This window comes from Phyllopteryx taeniolatus, chromosome 9 (genome assembly GCF_024500385.1).
Source record: "Phyllopteryx taeniolatus isolate TA_2022b chromosome 9, UOR_Ptae_1.2, whole genome shotgun sequence".
Classification (NCBI taxonomy): Eukaryota; Metazoa; Chordata; class Actinopteri; order Syngnathiformes; family Syngnathidae; genus Phyllopteryx; species Phyllopteryx taeniolatus.
The window spans coordinates 21,530,743-21,548,383 of NC_084510.1; the positions used below are offsets into that span (position 1 = coordinate 21,530,743).

Below are 17,641 nucleotides of genomic sequence, written 5' to 3' on the forward strand. Positions count from 1 at the left end.
CATTCATGACAAGAGTACAGGCAAACATATATAAACACCAACAATATCTAGTTTGTCATTAACTACACATAATTGGAAATCTGACAGCTTTCGATATTTGATGCTGCCTTAACAATGAGACAATACAATGCGATACACATCACAATATTGTCTCCCACCGCATCTTACTTTAGGCATTAACGTCACACTTATCCCATTGGTTTTAGTCATTGCACTTAATGTTGCATTACATGTAAGTTATTGTTACTGTGGTTGGATGTTTTATTTTTTTATTGTCCTACCTCATTACTGCCGCTGAAAGCATCTTTAATCCCCTTTGTTGCCTTTAATGGACGACCTTGCAATTAAAGAAGGCAAGGCGAACAAATGGGACAAAGTGTGTGAGTCGAGCAGATAAACAAAAGAGCAAATGAGGTTAACGCTGTGGGACCAGACGTGCTTGCCTTGCCTTGACAAGGCTGAAAGAACAGACCAAAAAAAACAACCACCACCTCATTTTCCATCACCATTGATTTATTCCATTTGATAGCATTTTTCCATAGGTCGACCTGACAGCTCAGCCACCCGAAAATTTCATTTAAACTTTCCCAATGACAACTCGCAAAGCAATGAAAGGTTTATCTGTTCAATTCTAAATGGCATGTGGCTACAATAAGGCAAATTGCCCAATTAATTGCCACAGCCGTAATGACTCTGGACCCTTAAACTGACCTCAAATTAGTTAAAGAAAGTTTTAACGTTAAATGGGAAAGAAAACCACAAACGTATAATTGTTTTCCATAAGGAATCTGTGCTACTAGTATGATGGTGTGCTGCTACTAGTATGATGGTGTGCTTATGGGTCCTAAAATGTTGCGTGATCCCGAGTGGATTTAAACACATAATCGTTTAGGAGAGGTTAAAAAAAAAAAAAAAAAAAAATGCAATTGTCAGAAGCTGTACTGTAACAGGGATGACAAATTTGTGAGGGTATCTACGATTCCGCCGTGGTGGGAAGAACCCTCACAAACAGAGTTTTGGTGTCCAGAGATTTTACTGGAGAATCGGCCGGCAGCTCTAAAAGAGACAAGATGTTTATTAGTGGCACGCTTAATAAACTTCATTGTATCTGTGGCCTCTTTTCTATTACACAGTACCAGCTTGGTTCAGCTCACCCAGTCAGTTTTCCCATTTGAAACCAGTACTGCGAAAACACCCTGCATTGAACTCAACAGCCAGAACATCCATCCATCCATTTTCCGAGCCGCTTCTCCTCACTAGGGTCGCTGGCGTGCTGGAGCCTATCCCAGCTGTCATCGGGCAGGAGGCGGGGTACACCCTGAACTGGTTGCCAGCCAATCGCAGGGCACATATAAACAAACAACCATTCGCACTCACAGTCATGCCTACGGGCAATTTAGAGTCTCCAATTAATGCATGTTTTTGGGATGTGGGAGGAAACCGGAGTGCCCGGAGAAAACCCACACAGGCACGGGGAGAACATGCAAACTCCACACAGGCGGGGCCGGGGATTGAACCCGGGTCTTCAGAACTGTGAGGCTGACGCTCTAATCAGTCGGCCACCGTGCCGCCACAGCCAGAACAATACAAGCTAATAAACAGTAGAGGAGAATGTGGGTCTCCGGTTTTTAGCTCTCACCATGCTGGCTGCTAGCAGGGAGACAACTTTTATTTGATATAGCAATACAAACCTGCTCAACCAGTCAAGTTTACGTCACTCATATGGTATTGGATCTGCACGCTAATAGGCCTAAAAGAGTACTGTACCTTGTTTTGGAAATTCCAAAGCATCAATATTGAGTACACGTGAAAACCACACCACATTGTATGCTTAAGTCATGCTAAACATGCTGGTATAAACAACAAGGATGACAGGAAAATAATGAGGGGTGGAAAAACTTTTGTCATTGTCACGTTTGATTAATTTTATTTTATTTTAATGATAACAGTATTTTATTTTTATATTTCATCATTTATAAATAAGTGATCCATCCATCCATTTTCCGTACCGCTTCTCCTCACTAGTTCAGGGTGTACCCCGCCTCCTGCCCGATGATAGCTGGGATGGGCTCCAGCACGCCCGCGACTCGAGTGAGGAGAAGCGGCTCAGAAAATGGATGGATGGATGGAAGAAGAAAGAAAGAAAGAAAACTACATTTGACTAAATCAATTTTATGAAAAAAAAGGCAAAAATAATAAATAAATAACGTAGCGGGCCCACGCCTGTTCTACTGTATTTACTTTTCAGCATTTTAGCTGAGGAGACATTTTATTTGAAAGGAGATTTGAAGGCAAACACAGCAAAGTGGAGACTGTGACATATAATACTACAGCAGCCAAAGGAAAGCTAAGGTTAGCATGTGTATTTATTATTGTCCTTTCATGTCATTGATCCCCAAAAGTTACAATCATGTTGCAGCAAGAAAATGGTGTGCTGTATCAAAGTGGAGACTGCTGGGTATAATACTGCAGCATCCAGCTCAGGCACAGCAATGATAGCATCAGCGTTTTTTGGGCTAGGCGTGTATCTTCGAATGTTATAATGACGCAGCAATGAAGAATCTGATCGACAGCTGGTATTATCCTTGACCTTACCCTGGCTGAGGTCCTGGTCCAGGTAGAGTCTGAGCCGTCTGCCGCGGAGGCCGAAGACCTTGGTGGCCTCCGACAGCAGGCCTGAGTAGTCGAGCCCGTTCTCGCCAACTGGGTTGACCAGGAGGAGGGTTCCCACTTGTCCCGTTTTGCACTCTGCATGAGGCAAGCAGATAGGGAGACGGGTACAAACATTTGACTAATTATTCAAAAAATGAGGGGGCCCGCAGTGTAAAAACCATTCTAGAACAATGCATGAATGACCATTAAGGATATTAGGTTAATAACCAATTACTAATCAAAGGTTGAATGCACCAGGATGCTGATCGACCTGCAAGCTGGAATAGATCAAAGGCTTTTTCATTACTTTCAAATGGGGAAAGATGATTTGAGATGTGTTTTGAGTGTTTTGAGTTGTGAACATTGTCATGGAAGACTCATATCTCAAGGCACAACTGTACACAAGTTTTAAAGACCTGTGAACTGCGTTTTGTTTCTAAATACATTAAATAAGTTTGAAGTGTGCTAAGACTGAGGGCAATATAGAACTGAATTGTTGAGATATAACTTACAACACCTTTTCATCATCTCGGTTGTGTAGATGTTTTGCGCGGGGCTAAAACGGGGGCACGCTGATACAAGAAGGGAACAACATGACTTGCCCTTCCCCCACTATAAAAACACCAAGCGCCCTTATACCATGCAGTGGCCATTCGGCGGAATAGCCACTTCCTTATTCGGAATAACTTGGCTCAGTATAGCATGCAGTTCGCCATCAAACTATGCCCACAACTCGAAAAAATACATCTTCCGTGAAATGTAATGTGTTTTGTGTTATTTGGGCGACAGTGGTCGGGCCACTCACGCGTTGCATAGCAAGGCAGCGGCGAACCGGATGGGAGCTGCCACCCCACGCCCCCATGCCAGCCCGCCAGTGGTTAAGACATTGGTGGGGCGTTTTGAGGCTAGTTATGTTTAATAAGTCTTGCCAAGTCAAATGCAGATCATTTTGCTTAAATGATAGATTCTTCATTTCAATACTTTTTAAAAAAACTTTGAAGTAGTTGTTTTTGCAGCGCAGCAGTAGATTCTGAGTGTGTGTGTGTCCTCACCAGCGGGCTGCACGTTGCAGAGAATGAGATTCACGTAAGGACACACGAGGGCACTGCCGGAAGTGGCAACCCCAGGGGAAGCCGTGTCTGTCATCACTGTCAAAGTTTTACCACTCAGGGCCTGCAAGTTTTCTTCATTAGCCAATTCTGCAGGAGGGACGAGCACGCTGTTAGACGAGAAGAGTGCACAGAGGAGCAGTTTTTAATGTTTGGACTCGTGCTTACCTTTGCCGTCGTTAAAGAGTTTGAGCTTGGCGTTGTTGGTCCCAAAGATGCTGCCGCACACGATTTTCAGCTTGGCCACGTCTAACCCGTTATCGCCTTTCGGATTCTCCAGCAGCACCACCCCGTCTGCAAGAGAGAATCATAAAAGGGCGACTAAATATTTCATACTCCAACTTGTAATTGCTTTATACAGAACTCATAAAAACACACAAAGCGCTGTCTTTGTGGCATTTTGGAAACATTTGTATTAAACAACCCACGCATTTAATGCAATACACATGCAGCAGCTGCTGTCACATTTATACTGAACATAAGCTACCTCATGACCTGCCAACATTTTTAGAACAAATGCATGCAGTTACTTTGGAACAAAGTGTACAAAAATAACTTTGGGCAATGAGCCACATGCTGATTCACCAATTCTAAAGACAAATGTATTATTATCTGATCATATGTACCAGCCTGGTGAAATTTCCTGGTGTTTTCACTTTTTTTTTTGCTCCTACCTTGTTCTTTGCTGTTGACTTTAACTCGGAGGTTGACGTAAGCACACGCTGGTCCATTTAAAGCAGCTCGTGGCAGCGAAGATCCCTTTACAATAGTTAGCTCCAAGTCAGAGCCCTTCAGCTGTGCACAGCATGTGGGAAAGGAAGGGGGAATAAAAAAATACTTCAATACATTCTGTGACACTTAAATGCATTTGCCAAAACATTGGAACCTCTAAATGGTTTTTCCATTGGAAATAATGTCAAGTGAATGATTCATATCACGCTCAAGCTGTCACCCTCATAAAAACCTTTTATCAAGTGTACAGGCAAAGTTACTTAAACAATTTGTATTCTCAACTGCCAATATAGAAGTTAACCACTGTATAACTAAACTAGAATAAAGTAAAATGACTGCCCCTATGATGATGCCTGACAGTCTCGTGATGGAAGAAACAGGAATGTGTTTTCAGTGATACTGTTACCTTGTTGCGTTTCATAAGTGCAGGTGGTCCCCGTTTTAGGAGGATACAAACGTACGACATACATGATAAAACTAATTTGCGCAGCGGTGTAGGAATATGTTGTCATCCCAAACAAGAAGGCACACTCTGTTATCATAATTGTTTGATATTTATGTCCTAGTTTACTGTAATTATTACTTTACTACTACATTGGTGGAGGTTAGCACAAATTTCGGTTTCGCCGCCGCCTCAGGAACAGAACTCAATAAAAATTGAGAATCCAATGTAACTAATTTCCCACTCAAACAGTCGTCATCATAAAACCTTTATTATGTGTACATGTGAAATTAGTAACATTTAAGTAACATTTTTATAATCTTAAATCTTATACCGCTATGAGTAGAAATGAATTACTCTAATGAAATTAAAACTACTCCCACTATGAAGACACTTGACATTCTTGTGATGGATGGCGGGAACACAAAGATGTTTGCAGGGTAACACGCTTACCTAGAAGTGTCGGTATTGCTGAAATTAGTGTGTTGTAATATATAAGTGTTTTTACATTAGCATCTGCTTCGTAAAGTTAATTTGTGCATTGAATTGAATGATTTTATATATATATATATTTATTTTTAGTTTGGTCTAATTTATGTACAGTCAGTGCTTAATAATGTAATAGATTTAAAAAAGAGATGATCCAGTCAATCAGTCACTCGCACGTCTTTTTCAAGGAATGAAGAATTTTAAACGACACACCAAATTTGAGTTTTTAACTGATGCGTTGCAAACTTGTACCTGCGTCTTCTCCTGGATGATGACGCCGGCACTCTTGGGGACAGGGTAAGGCAGGAGGGGCGCCTTCGTCGTCGCCAGAATGAAGTCCGTGTGAGCCTGGATCACCGAGCCCAAGTAATCCCTATCTGGCTGACAGCGGTAGTACACTGTGATCTCATCCGACGGCACCAAATGGCCCTGAGAGAAAACGTATATAAATATGAACACAAATAAGATCCTCAAAGGATATTCACCCACTTAATATTTTTGATGAAGAGGGGTGACAATGTTATGGAAGATGCCGTTCTTTTCTAATAAGAACATTAAATCTGTATGGAACGGGTTACCTAAAGGAAGGTAGAGAGGATGGGATTAACATCATAGGAGGAGGACATGAAAGAGGGTGGGATTAGAAAGAAATGAAAAAAAAGAGTGTGAGAACAAATAAAGACAAAATAAAAAGAATGAAAATGTTTCTTGCAGCATTTAGTGCTTGCAGCCGCCGCTAACCTTGACACCATCTAAAACATTGATTTCGTCCTAATTGGTACCGCTGCGTGCTGCATGTGTGGACAGCTGCAATTTCATGAGTGGAACATGCACGCACAAGCACAAGCGCGCGCGCGCACACACACACACACACACACACACACACACACACACACACACACACACACACACAGCAATTGCAAAATACAGCTCAAGGGCAGAGGAATAAAGTTAGCGAGATACAGTGGAGCATTCAATCAATGGATGAAGGTTTATAGGCTCCTGCTGCCAAGTCAAGGTAGTGACCCTCTGCTGATGGGGCCACCACTCTGATCGTGTGTGTGTGTTTGTGTGTGTGCGTGTATTGATAAAAACCGAGAGAACTCCAGTTAAGTGTGAATCCTGATAAAGAATGGGTTGACCTCCTGCTACAAGTGCACAAACACCCCCACCCCCACACACACAAACAGAGCAGAAGTATGAGCGAAAATTGTGTAAATTAATTCGCATCCCCAGGGTGGAAAATTCCTCACAGACTTTGGGGGTGTGGGGGTTTTTGAAATAAGAGTTGGAATGCGGCCTGGCCGGGATCCAAGCTGCAGTGCCGCTGCTACTACTGCACGCACAGACGGAAAAACCTTGTTTGTTTCTTGAGAAAACAAGAGGCTGCCAGCTAATCCGTCTTTACTCCCCGGTCGCACTTCAAAGCTCCGACGCTCGAATCTGAAAGGGGCCAGAGTGTAATTAAGCCAACATTAATGCCGCCTTATGATGGAGAAACGTCTGACTGTGACACTGCAATGGAAAGATTTTGCAAATTAGCATGAGAGCATTAAAAAATGAAGAATGAAAAAGGAGGAGGGCTATCACAGGGGTTAAAAAAAAAAAAAAAAAAAAAAAGATCATGCTGAATGGAAATTGGGGGGCTGAAACTGAAAAATTGGTTAATTTATCCAACCAATTTGGTGTTTAATTACAATAACGTAATTTCAAAATGATCCCTTCAAAACCATAATTTCACCCCCAAACACAGTCCAGACATTTCACTGGGCACACTTCTAATGAGTTTCAAATGTTTGCCGGCGGGACTCAGAAAAATGGGCTCATTTGCGGCCACTCACGGAATCTTTTGAAAACGCTGTCACAGAAGCCAGTTTAATATACAGTATCAATGTGAAAGTTAATAGGTGTGTGTATCATCAGTATACTAACAAAAAAGTGTCAAGAAACCATGCCACAAAACACAGGAACTTTGCAATTTTGGTTGTAAGCGAACATTTCCAGGGATCTTTACCTCTCCTGGAGCAGTAGAACCTCGGATTACGAATTTAATTGGTTCTGTGACCCCGTTTGTAACCCGAAACGTTGTTAACCCGAGGTAATGTTTCCCATTGAAATGAATAGAAAAGTAATTAATCCCTTCCAGCGCCCCAAATTAAATTATACTTACCTTTTTTTTTTATCAGTGTGGTTAAAAATAAATATAGTGCAATAAAGAAATAAGTGAAAACACAATATTTTAAAAACACAAAACACTAAATAAATATGATAACAGTTTATTGCTCACTAACTTTAACTAAGGAGGTAAAGGGGAGGAGGACTAGAGCTCCTCATTGAAGAAGAGCCTTCTTCCATAATAACATGGGGAAATTCTGATTCAGGTTCTTTTCTAATTCATTGACTGATTTTGGGACAACAAACCTATGCAGGGAAATACTTTTTTTTTCTGTTCAGAGAAGAAAAAATGTCATGGGATGTCATATTGTCATTTAAAAGATTATTTGTTCTGTTGGCCAATTTGCTGCACTTTTCTTTTGATCATTCTTTTTTTATTACCTCGCTAACGCTATCACCAGTGAGCGCTTTCTCAGTTTTGTCAATCTAATAAAGAGAGAGAGGGAAAAAAAAAACCCAAAAAAACCTAGAACAGTGCCTAGCAGAGTTGCATTGCGTGACGCATAGTCAATGACAGCTCTTTCTGCTCATCTTTGAAACGTACTTCCTAACACTATCTTTAGCAATTCCCCTTTTTATCTTGGGAGCCATTCTGACTGTTTAGCCCTTGGTTTACTTTCTTTTTTTTTAATGTGTGAAAGGGTGTCCATAAAGTTGTTCATATTTGCTAAGTTTCATTCAACACCAAATGACAGCATCTGTTGGGAGAGTGTTCTGTGTCGTGATTTGTTTCCAGGGTGAGTCGTGCTTGCCCCTACCTTTTTGCGTAGTTTCTGAACACGGTTGATGACCTCTCTGGCCACGCCCTCATCCACCATGGACTGGTCCGGGGACACGTCCAACAGCACCAGCACCTACGGCAGAGATTGTTACTGATGACCAAATGGAAGCAAACTGGATCCATGCAACGCTTTTATCCCCAAAGGCGCAGTTGCTTCAACAATGGGGTTATAAGCAGGACGTCTGAAGATAAATATAAAATAGATGTTATGGATATTCACTTGTTATCTTTGTATCATGCCTTTGTCATTTAAATGTTTTGTTGTTTTTGTGTTTTAATGTTAAAAATGTTAGTAAAGGAGACTGGCGAGGCTTGGCACAATGCCATTCACTTTAATACCTTTATTATTACCTAATGCGTGCTTTATTGTTTTTAACGCCTTTATATTAATGGTGGTCAATTTTGATTTTAACGCTTGGGTGCCAGTTATGGATGTTAAACAGTAATATCTCTGGATTTCAGGAAGCCAAATTGAAGCTTTGAAGATATATTTTTTAAGGCCTCTTGGGTCAAATTTAAGACCTCTCATTCACTAAGTATGACCATAATGAGGGGGCGATATGGGCTCAGTATTATAGCAGAACATAACCGAATTACAGAATATATTCAGGATATTGTATAAAACAAATTACATGTGATGGACAATGGCCTTTTAGGAACATAGTAACTTTGCATATATGAAAGCAGGTCAAGTACTTTACTGACTTTACTTAGTATATAGTATATGAGTATATCTGCAGAAGGATGAGTGGGGGGTGAAGATGCAAGTAAGCAACACGCAGCCGAGAGCGCGGCAGACAGATGGAGGCTGAGGGGCAGTTGGAGAGAGTGAGAACAGCGGCAAATTATTAAGGTGCAGCCGTGCGCTGTGCATACGCTCGGCGGAGCAATGATTAGTGTTGGCCTGTGGGAAAGCTAGATGAACTGGTGTCCACTTTCCCTGCATCGTACTCATGAAGAAGACTGTCAGTGCAGCGACACCATCATTTGTTCGCCACTCCTCACAATCTCAAGTGTGTACAGTAGACATGCAGCACGACTACTGTGTCAGTAACGTCAAAATGTTCGCCATCTGTCTAGCATTGGCTTGTTAAGGCTGAGTGGAATACACAATGGATCACAATGCAAATGTCACTACGTATACTAGGGCTGGGCATACTAACAGCTGAATTGATTATCAATAATTCATGGGATTAGCTACAGCCTACATTCACACATAGAAACTCCTCCATTGCTCTGCTCAATGCAACCCTAGCATGGAAAGAGGAGTTCAGAAAATTACACAAAGATTCTCCCATTTCATACATCCATTTTCTATAACGCTTATCCGCATTACGGTGATTCTCCCATTCCTTTGAAAATAATCATTTGTTAATTTTCACTTGAGGCTAGTGCTGCCAAATATGGCTGTAAAAAAAATAATGGTGCGTTCCGACCTTGTTTGGGAGTTTTGTTAAGAACCATCGACAATATTCTGTAAAATTTGTTTTATAAATCCGTGATTTCTCTCAGCCCATTAAAAAAAAAAAATCAATCACGGGGAAGGACAGTTTTTCTGCCAATTAAAATTATTTAAAATTATTTATTTTCCACAGTCAATCAAGGAAATTCACATGCCCATTCGATGTTTAAAGTTATACTGTAAAAAACAAAACAAAAAAAACCCAAAAAAAAAACGAACGAATAAATATTTTTTTCCCTAAGCTCCTTACATTTGGCCAATTATTCATGTGAGTAATTGATTTATGTTGTGTTGTTAGCATTCACTGAGGCGAGTATTACATGTCAACTGCTCACCTGGGAGTCAGAGTGGGCTTCGTACTGAGCGGCTGAGTCAGAGCTCTGATTGAACGTGTACATCAGCCTCAGGTCATCCTCGTGAAGCTCATGGCCATCCACCACGATGGAACCTAAAACATGACCCCCCACAAACACACAGCAGATGTCAGATGACTCACAGGGTGTGTATGTCATCATCATCATCATTAGAGTTTGTATTCTCTGTACACTGTTGAGGAACAAGTGAATCAAAACGTTATCGATCCACGATCATTAAAGCAGTCCACGAAAGGCAATGATTTCCCATTATGGGTTTAGGATATTCTCATTCAATACCATGTTAATGTGCTCCAAAGCCAATTATGAACCTTACAATAGCACACAATTGTTGTGTGATGAGATTTTGAGTAGCACAACCTCCCAGCTGTTTGCATGTGCTCAGTACGAAGCCCATTCTTTTCACTTGTCAAAATATCCACAGGCTTATGAACAAAAAACAGGAGGATATATCAATATTGTGATGGAATCTTTGCTTTATACATACATACAAGTAAAATATTCTGTGGCATGTTCACTTTCCACAGGGTTCTAATAAAAAAAAATCCATCGGAAATATATAATAAATAATATAATAATTATAAAAATACTGAAAGTACCGGCATTATAAAACCATTATTTACACTAAAGGCAATGTTGTAATGTACACAGTGGAAAAAAAATCAATAAAAAATGCGATTGAAGTCAGTACAGCCTGTCACTCTCTTTTGCTAGCACAAGTAGCATTAGCAGTTAGCCACTGCTAACGGTGAGGCCACCAGGAACAACAATAAATTGTGTCATTATTATTTAGGTGGTTTGTAAAATGGCAAAAGTAGTTACTAATCTGTATTGTTATTAAAGATGATGCACATTTGAAAGTAGTAACAATGTTAACACGGTATGTAGCATCATAACTGGAGAATGATAACGTTTACAACTCAAGGTATCTTCATCATTCTTGAGGGGAGAGTTAGTTTATTTTGCATCTTGTAGCTCCAAAAACACTCTGGACTTCAAAGTAGTGTTATTTTTCTACATTCGCTGCATTGTTGGGAGAAAAGTGTTCTTATATTTTTCTACATGTAATTAATTTGCTAAGTAAGTATGCTAATATCATGTTTGGGTTAGTGTTTTAATCATTGACTGTGTTGCTCACAAAATGCATTTAAAACCGTTGAAATACTCTCTAGCTTCTTTAGTTTTTAGTACAGTTTAAAAAAAATATTTAAAAAATCATGATAATAATCAAGATCGGACAAAATACAAAAATGTAGTGATTTCTTTTCTTTTTTTTTGGACCAGGTCGAACAGCCCTACAATAAAAACATAGAACAGGTTTGCCAGTACAAGCTAAAAACAAGATAAATTCATAATACAACAACAAGCAGTTTCACGATGCAAAATCCAAACTCTTAAAAACCAAATTAAAAGAAACATTGACAGCCTGATGTTTCAGCCTGCAAGCTGCTTAAAAGTCCTTTAAAAGTGTTCAATTATGAAAAGTTAAACAGACGCACACGTGCCAGGGAGTATGATCCCACGGAGACTTAAGGGATGTTAAATAAAAAAAACAATTCTTATTGCTATTGTTTAATATTGCTGACTTCTTCTCTCAGTTTGCATCCAACATAATACCGTTTTACCGAAATATTTGTAAAATTATCACGATGACAATATTTTTTCAATATATTGTGCAGCCCTATGTAAAATGAATTAATATTTTGGCCGGTAAAAAAATATGCTTGGCGGGTGGATTTTTTCATCTACTGGCCAACTTGTCTGGTGAGTCAAAAATTTTTATTTAATTTTAATTTCGGCCCCTGCCCATGCACGTAGGAAAGGAGAGCCACAGTCACAATATTTCTAAAATACATTTAATGTTCGCTGCGCTGTCACCCCACCTGGCCCCGCCTCTTAAAGTCACATATCTAACACATACTATAATACATACAGTATTTTCTACAATGTTTTTGAGTGTTCAAATACATTTCAAGTGTGTTTTAATAAGTTGATGCTGACTTGACTTCTGCCTGCAACTTATTCCATTTGTGAGCAGCATAGCATCAAAAAGCTGCTTCACCATGTTTGCTTTGGACTTTGTGCGCCATTATTTGACCTGAGTCTGTAGCTCTCAAAGACCTACTGGGTTTATATTCCACTAACATCTGTTTCATAAATTCAGGAACTAAACCATTTCATTATTTATAGACCAGAAGCAGAACTTTAAAGTATATTCTAAAGCTGACTGGGAGCCAGTGTAGAGGCTTTAGAATTGGAGTGATATGTTCTGACGTCTTTCTTCTGATCAGAACCCGAGCTGCAACATTTTGATTAAGGTACAGCCGTTTAATGCTCTTTTGGGCGATTCCAGTAAAAGACGATTACAATGGTCGGTCTACTTGAGATAAAATCATAGATGAGCTTCTACTGGTCTGCTTGGCACATGTAAGCCTTCACTATGGATATCTTCTTCAGCTGGTAGAAGGTAATTGATTTGCTATGACTACAGAAAGCCAGGTCGGACTCTAATCTAATAATAGTAAATAAAGATCTGGCCCACTTTACAGAGAGAGTCTTGCTCCTAATATCCTTCGTGGCGATCGTCAGGTGATGCTGTGGTTCACTTTTGCTCCCATCCTCCTCTGGGTCACTTTGATATGGCTGATGTAACCTCTAAAGGCATACTTCACATCACTCTTGCCTGCTCCTGACTGAAAGGGAGCGGTTAATTCTTTGGGATCGTTTCACAGCAATTAAGACGCAAGTGAGCAATGCAGTAACTAAGCGTCCATTTATCGACACACACAAGATTCCTGTAAGCCTCGTTGAAATATAAATAAATAAAATGAGCTTTTCCTCACTCAAATGCATCGTGATCAATTTACCGCCACTCAGAGCCACACTTTTTCATCTGTCTCCCCTCGTTCCGTCAGCCAACCTCTCCTCTCAGCAACTGGACTGCACTTCAAACGCCCAAGTAAATGGCAAAGCTAAGTTCCCACAGTCCAGGTGAGCTCAGCAGCATCCTTCCCATGAGGCCTTGGCGCTCTCCGCGGCTTTCTCCTCACCTAATTGGAAGGACGAAATACCTTGTGCCGCTTTGATGTGGACAGCAGTGAATTTACTTGGTGGAGCAAGGGATCAGTAACAAGCTTTATGTTGATTTGGACACGGCTTTCACACGTTAGGATGGACATTGGTTCGTTATAAAGGGTACTGCATCTTTATTATGGTCACAGGGACCTGAAATATGAGCATATTCTCCGAAATTTAGCAAAGTCCAAACAATTTATAGAGGCACCCAAAATGCACTTCAGATACTGCTGGTCAGCCCATCTTCCTCTATGACGTAAAATCTGTGTGTACAAATGTGGCATTTCAGCTGAATTGACATATGAGCATTTCTTGATTGTTTCGTTACATTTTGTTAATGTACGTAAGATTAAACATGATTACTTTTTGGCCGTTAGTGGGCTGATCTGTAATGTTGGTGGCCACTATTAGTGTTTCAGTCAATGAATTGACTACCTTAGCATCTATCCACATCTTTTTCTGTTTGACACACATTGGCTGCTACCAATTTCCACTCACCCCTGTGACTTAAAACAAACACTTCAAAACTGTACGGGAGAAAAGGAGTTTAAATAAAGGGTGGGTTGAAGTGGTCTCATTTGACGGCTGAGAAGACGTTTAAGAAAGCGTTCTTACTAAGTGACAGGAGACATTATGGAATTAACCTTTAACTTTACCAGCTAAGTGGACTTAACGGCCGTACCTTTCTTTTGGAAGGCCTCGAGCTGTTCGCTGCTAAGCTCCTTGATGGCAGCGGTGATGGCTTTGAACGCACCCTTCAGCCTCTTGCCCAGCACCATGTGGTCTGGCTCAGCCCGCAGACGGATGCCGTACTTGTCTTTATCAGTCGAGATGGTCAGCTGGCGCACATTGAGCTCCTGGAAGAGAGGAGAGACACGATGAGGAACTCTTAATTGCACAGCGACGTCTTGGTTATGAATCACTAAACGGTTTAGGTCCTGAATACATGAATAAAATGTTAATGGAATAAAAACCCAGTAGGGCTCTGAGATTGACAGACTCAGATCAAATAGTGGTGCACAGAGTCCAAAGCAAACATGGTGAAGCAGCACTCAGCTATTATGCTGCACACAAATGGAATAAGTTGCCAACAGAAGTGACGTCGGCCCCAAATGTGCATGTTTTTAAGTCCAGGTTAAAAACTCTACTTTTTCCCCAGCACCCTGTGTGACAATTCAGTGGAGTACGGTGTGCGGCGGGACCTAAGAGGCTGAACTCTATAGTCTGAATAAATAAGCATTATCTAACACAACAATTTCAAACTTAAGTGATCTGGGATGAAGTATAAGAAACAAATCAAGAAGTCCACGCTGGAATCATCCTGTCACAGAGCGAGTGCACCGTGAAATCAAGCAGTCACTGAGCTATTCCATCTTTACGTGCCCAGTAGGTCTGGCAGCCCTTCTCGATTAATTCTATACGTTCTATTCTCCCCTGTCTAAAGAGGAAAATACAAGACAAATTCATATGCGATTAGGCAAATATTGGTCGTACTCCCTGGCGGGTACTGAGGTGCTCCTCTCAATTGTACTGCAAATTGGCTGAGACAGACATTTTACACAGCTGACTTGCTGATATGCTTCTTTTGACTGAATGATGGAGCCAAGGTTTGAGTGGGCTCATTATATGTGGATTTCATTTTATACAGTTGCCAGTAGAGAGCTAAAAAGATGGGAGGTCATGCACTGCTGCGGCGTGCGGTACTTATTCTCATCCATTCTACAGAACAGGCCATTTGTTGAAGACGTCTTATCAGCTGCTTAAGCACTGAAGTGAGAAAGGCGATGCTCGTGGACGTGTTCCCAAAAGCAAAAAAAATTGACAGAAGCAAAGCAAGCCAACTGTGTCCCTTTCGGCTTGTCGACATGACAGGAGAATGTGGTGGCAGCCAAACATCATGCATTATGTTGTTTTCGGATGCTTTCCCTGATGTCATCATTGTACTGATGGAGTATTTTTACGACAGGTGTACCTAATATTTTGACCACAATGTGGTGTTATTTTGGCTACAGGTGTTTCTAATATTTTGGCCACGAGTATCCCTACTATTTTGGGTGTTTCTACCATTTTAGCCAGGTGTACGTCATATTTTGGTTTTACAGAGAGATCTGGAGATTACAGTGTTCCCCCGCATATTCACAAACTCACCTATTCAGACATTTTTTTTTTTAACCTATCCACCGTTATTTGCTGATAAAGAAGTGTACCCAATATGTTGGGAATTGTGGGCTATGACTCGCATGTGTCCAATGGCCGTGTGCCATTACACTCAGAATACTGTGATATCACGTCAATGTATTTGTACCACTTACATGATGAATGAATTAACTTACTTCCAGGATGTATTTCTGTAGCGACTGGATGTCTTTCAGCGCGTCTGAATCCTGATGAATGACGACCACCTCCTTCAGTGGATACTGAGGTACATGACAGTCACTGCAGTCAATCAAATGTTCAACGAGCAGTAGTCATATACATAGAGTGTTGGAGCTGCATTGGACAAAATGGATGATTTACCTTCACCGGCAGGGTCTTCCTGTCACGGATGACCCGCCCCAGCTCGATCACCGACTGCATCTGAGAGACGGCGTTTTCGATGCGCTTGTCAATCAAATTATCCCTGTGAAAAGGAAACGCAGATGAGTTTGGAACATGCAGCTTCACAGCTTGAGTCGACAAATGATCACTCGACTCAGATGATCATTTATTTGATCTGTTCATTTTAGAACTACAGTGTGTCTCTTTATTTGTGCATTTCACAGTACGTTTGAGCAGCTCAGTGCAAAGTGAAAATGATATGATGCATTATACAAGATAGTTTATCAAAACATTTTTTTTTTTTTTAATTTCAGCACATCCTCCCAACGCTTTGCACAAGTGATCCAAAAAGAAGAGAAATAAAAAGACCCAACTAGGAGGGGACCAAGACAATTATGTGAGGCTATTTTGGTATTTTTACACACAAATCACATAATCACAAAATCTAACAAACTGATTACTATGAAGTAAATAGTATACAAACGGCATTGAAATTAAGCCTAATGAAAAAGTAATGGACCGTGTAGATGTTTGCAGAGGTAGGTTTGTGATATTAAATAGTCGGTTGGTTCACAACAGTGTGTTCCTAATTTCTAAATTTTCCTAATTTCAAGAGGTCTCTGAAAATGTAAAATTGCCACATCAAAGCGGTAACAGATCATTCCTCTGCCTTTTACACAGAGCCCCCAGTAGCGGTTGAACCAAATAGTCAACGTGTCAACTTTAACAATGCACAATGACGATTATAGCTTGAAGTCGATTAATCGGCAATCACGTGTTTGGGCATTAACGACACTGTGAAATGAACTGGTCGTTGGTCGGCGCAGCAAACGAGCAGCGGTATCTCAAGCGTGCGAAAATATTTTACTGCAAATAAGACTGTACTGTAAGAAAGTACAAGGGCACCCATCTGAAAAGGCATATGTTAACGTTCGTTGAAGAACACCCTAAATCCACACATCAGTCAGGATGTAACAATAAAAAGACAGACGATACACTAAGACAAGCGGTGGTCGATCAATACCCTCTTTAATGTGAAAATGAACTGTTAATGTCGCCAACAACTAGTGTTTCACTCAAGCCTTCATTCCGCAGACACGCAGCAACCTTCCAGTCGCCTCAAACCCCCCCGACTCATGATCTCACAGGCAGATGGATCTTATAAAACTCTTGCAACAATTCATGAAAAACTACTTCAGGTTTAATACAACAGATTATTCAATTTCATAACTAGGGTTTGGCCTCGTTCGAATTTGAGCGTGCGGCACGGTGGACAAATGCTTAGAACGTCTGCCTCACAGTTCTGAGGACCGAGGTTCAATTCCCGGCCCCGCCTGTGTGGAGTTTGCATGTTCTCCCCGTGCCTGCGTGGGTTTTCTCTGGATAATCCGGTTTCCTCGCACATCCCAAAAGACATGCACGCTAGGTTCATTGAAGTCTCTAAATTGCCCGTAGGTGTGAATGTGAGTGCGAATGGTTGTTCGGTCATATGTGCCCTGCGATTTGCTGGCGACCAGTTCAGGGTGCACCCCGCCTCCTGCCCGTTGATAGCTGGGATAGGCTCCACTACTCCCGCGACCCTTGTGAGGATAAGCGGCTCAGAAAATGGATGGATGGATGAATTTGAGCGATTCCGGTTCCGATTCCGCTCCCTTATTTCAATTCCGGTTCCATCGATTCGCAATTCCGATTCTTTTAGGGGGCTGGGTCAAAAACGTTTGGATCATTTAAATAAAGGGCGCCCAAATTATGAACATCCATTTTCTTAGCCGGCCGCAGCATAGACTAAAATGAACAACGCTAAAAACCATC

The 17,641-nt window shown here is 41.0% G+C and overlaps 1 protein-coding gene across 1 annotated transcript in view; it reads right to left on the reverse strand.

Moving 5' to 3' along the window:
- Positions 1 to 492: 492 nt before the first annotated feature.
- iars1 (isoleucyl-tRNA synthetase 1) overlaps positions 493 to 17,641 on the reverse strand; it is a 54,510-nt gene continuing 37,361 nt past the window's right edge. The window contains exons 24-34 of the mRNA XM_061783705.1: positions 15,809 to 15,911; positions 15,625 to 15,708; positions 13,974 to 14,148; positions 10,178 to 10,290; positions 8,358 to 8,453; positions 5,677 to 5,853; positions 4,436 to 4,556; positions 3,930 to 4,055; positions 3,705 to 3,851; positions 2,596 to 2,748; positions 493 to 1,056 (exon numbers count right to left, since the gene is read on the reverse strand). Of these exons, the coding sequence (XP_061639689.1) occupies positions 974 to 1,056; positions 2,596 to 2,748; positions 3,705 to 3,851; positions 3,930 to 4,055; positions 4,436 to 4,556; positions 5,677 to 5,853; positions 8,358 to 8,453; positions 10,178 to 10,290; positions 13,974 to 14,148; positions 15,625 to 15,708; positions 15,809 to 15,911 (1,378 nt within the window). The 3' untranslated portion in view covers positions 493 to 973. The remainder of the gene's footprint in view (positions 1,057 to 2,595; positions 2,749 to 3,704; positions 3,852 to 3,929; positions 4,056 to 4,435; positions 4,557 to 5,676; positions 5,854 to 8,357; positions 8,454 to 10,177; positions 10,291 to 13,973; positions 14,149 to 15,624; positions 15,709 to 15,808; positions 15,912 to 17,641) is intronic.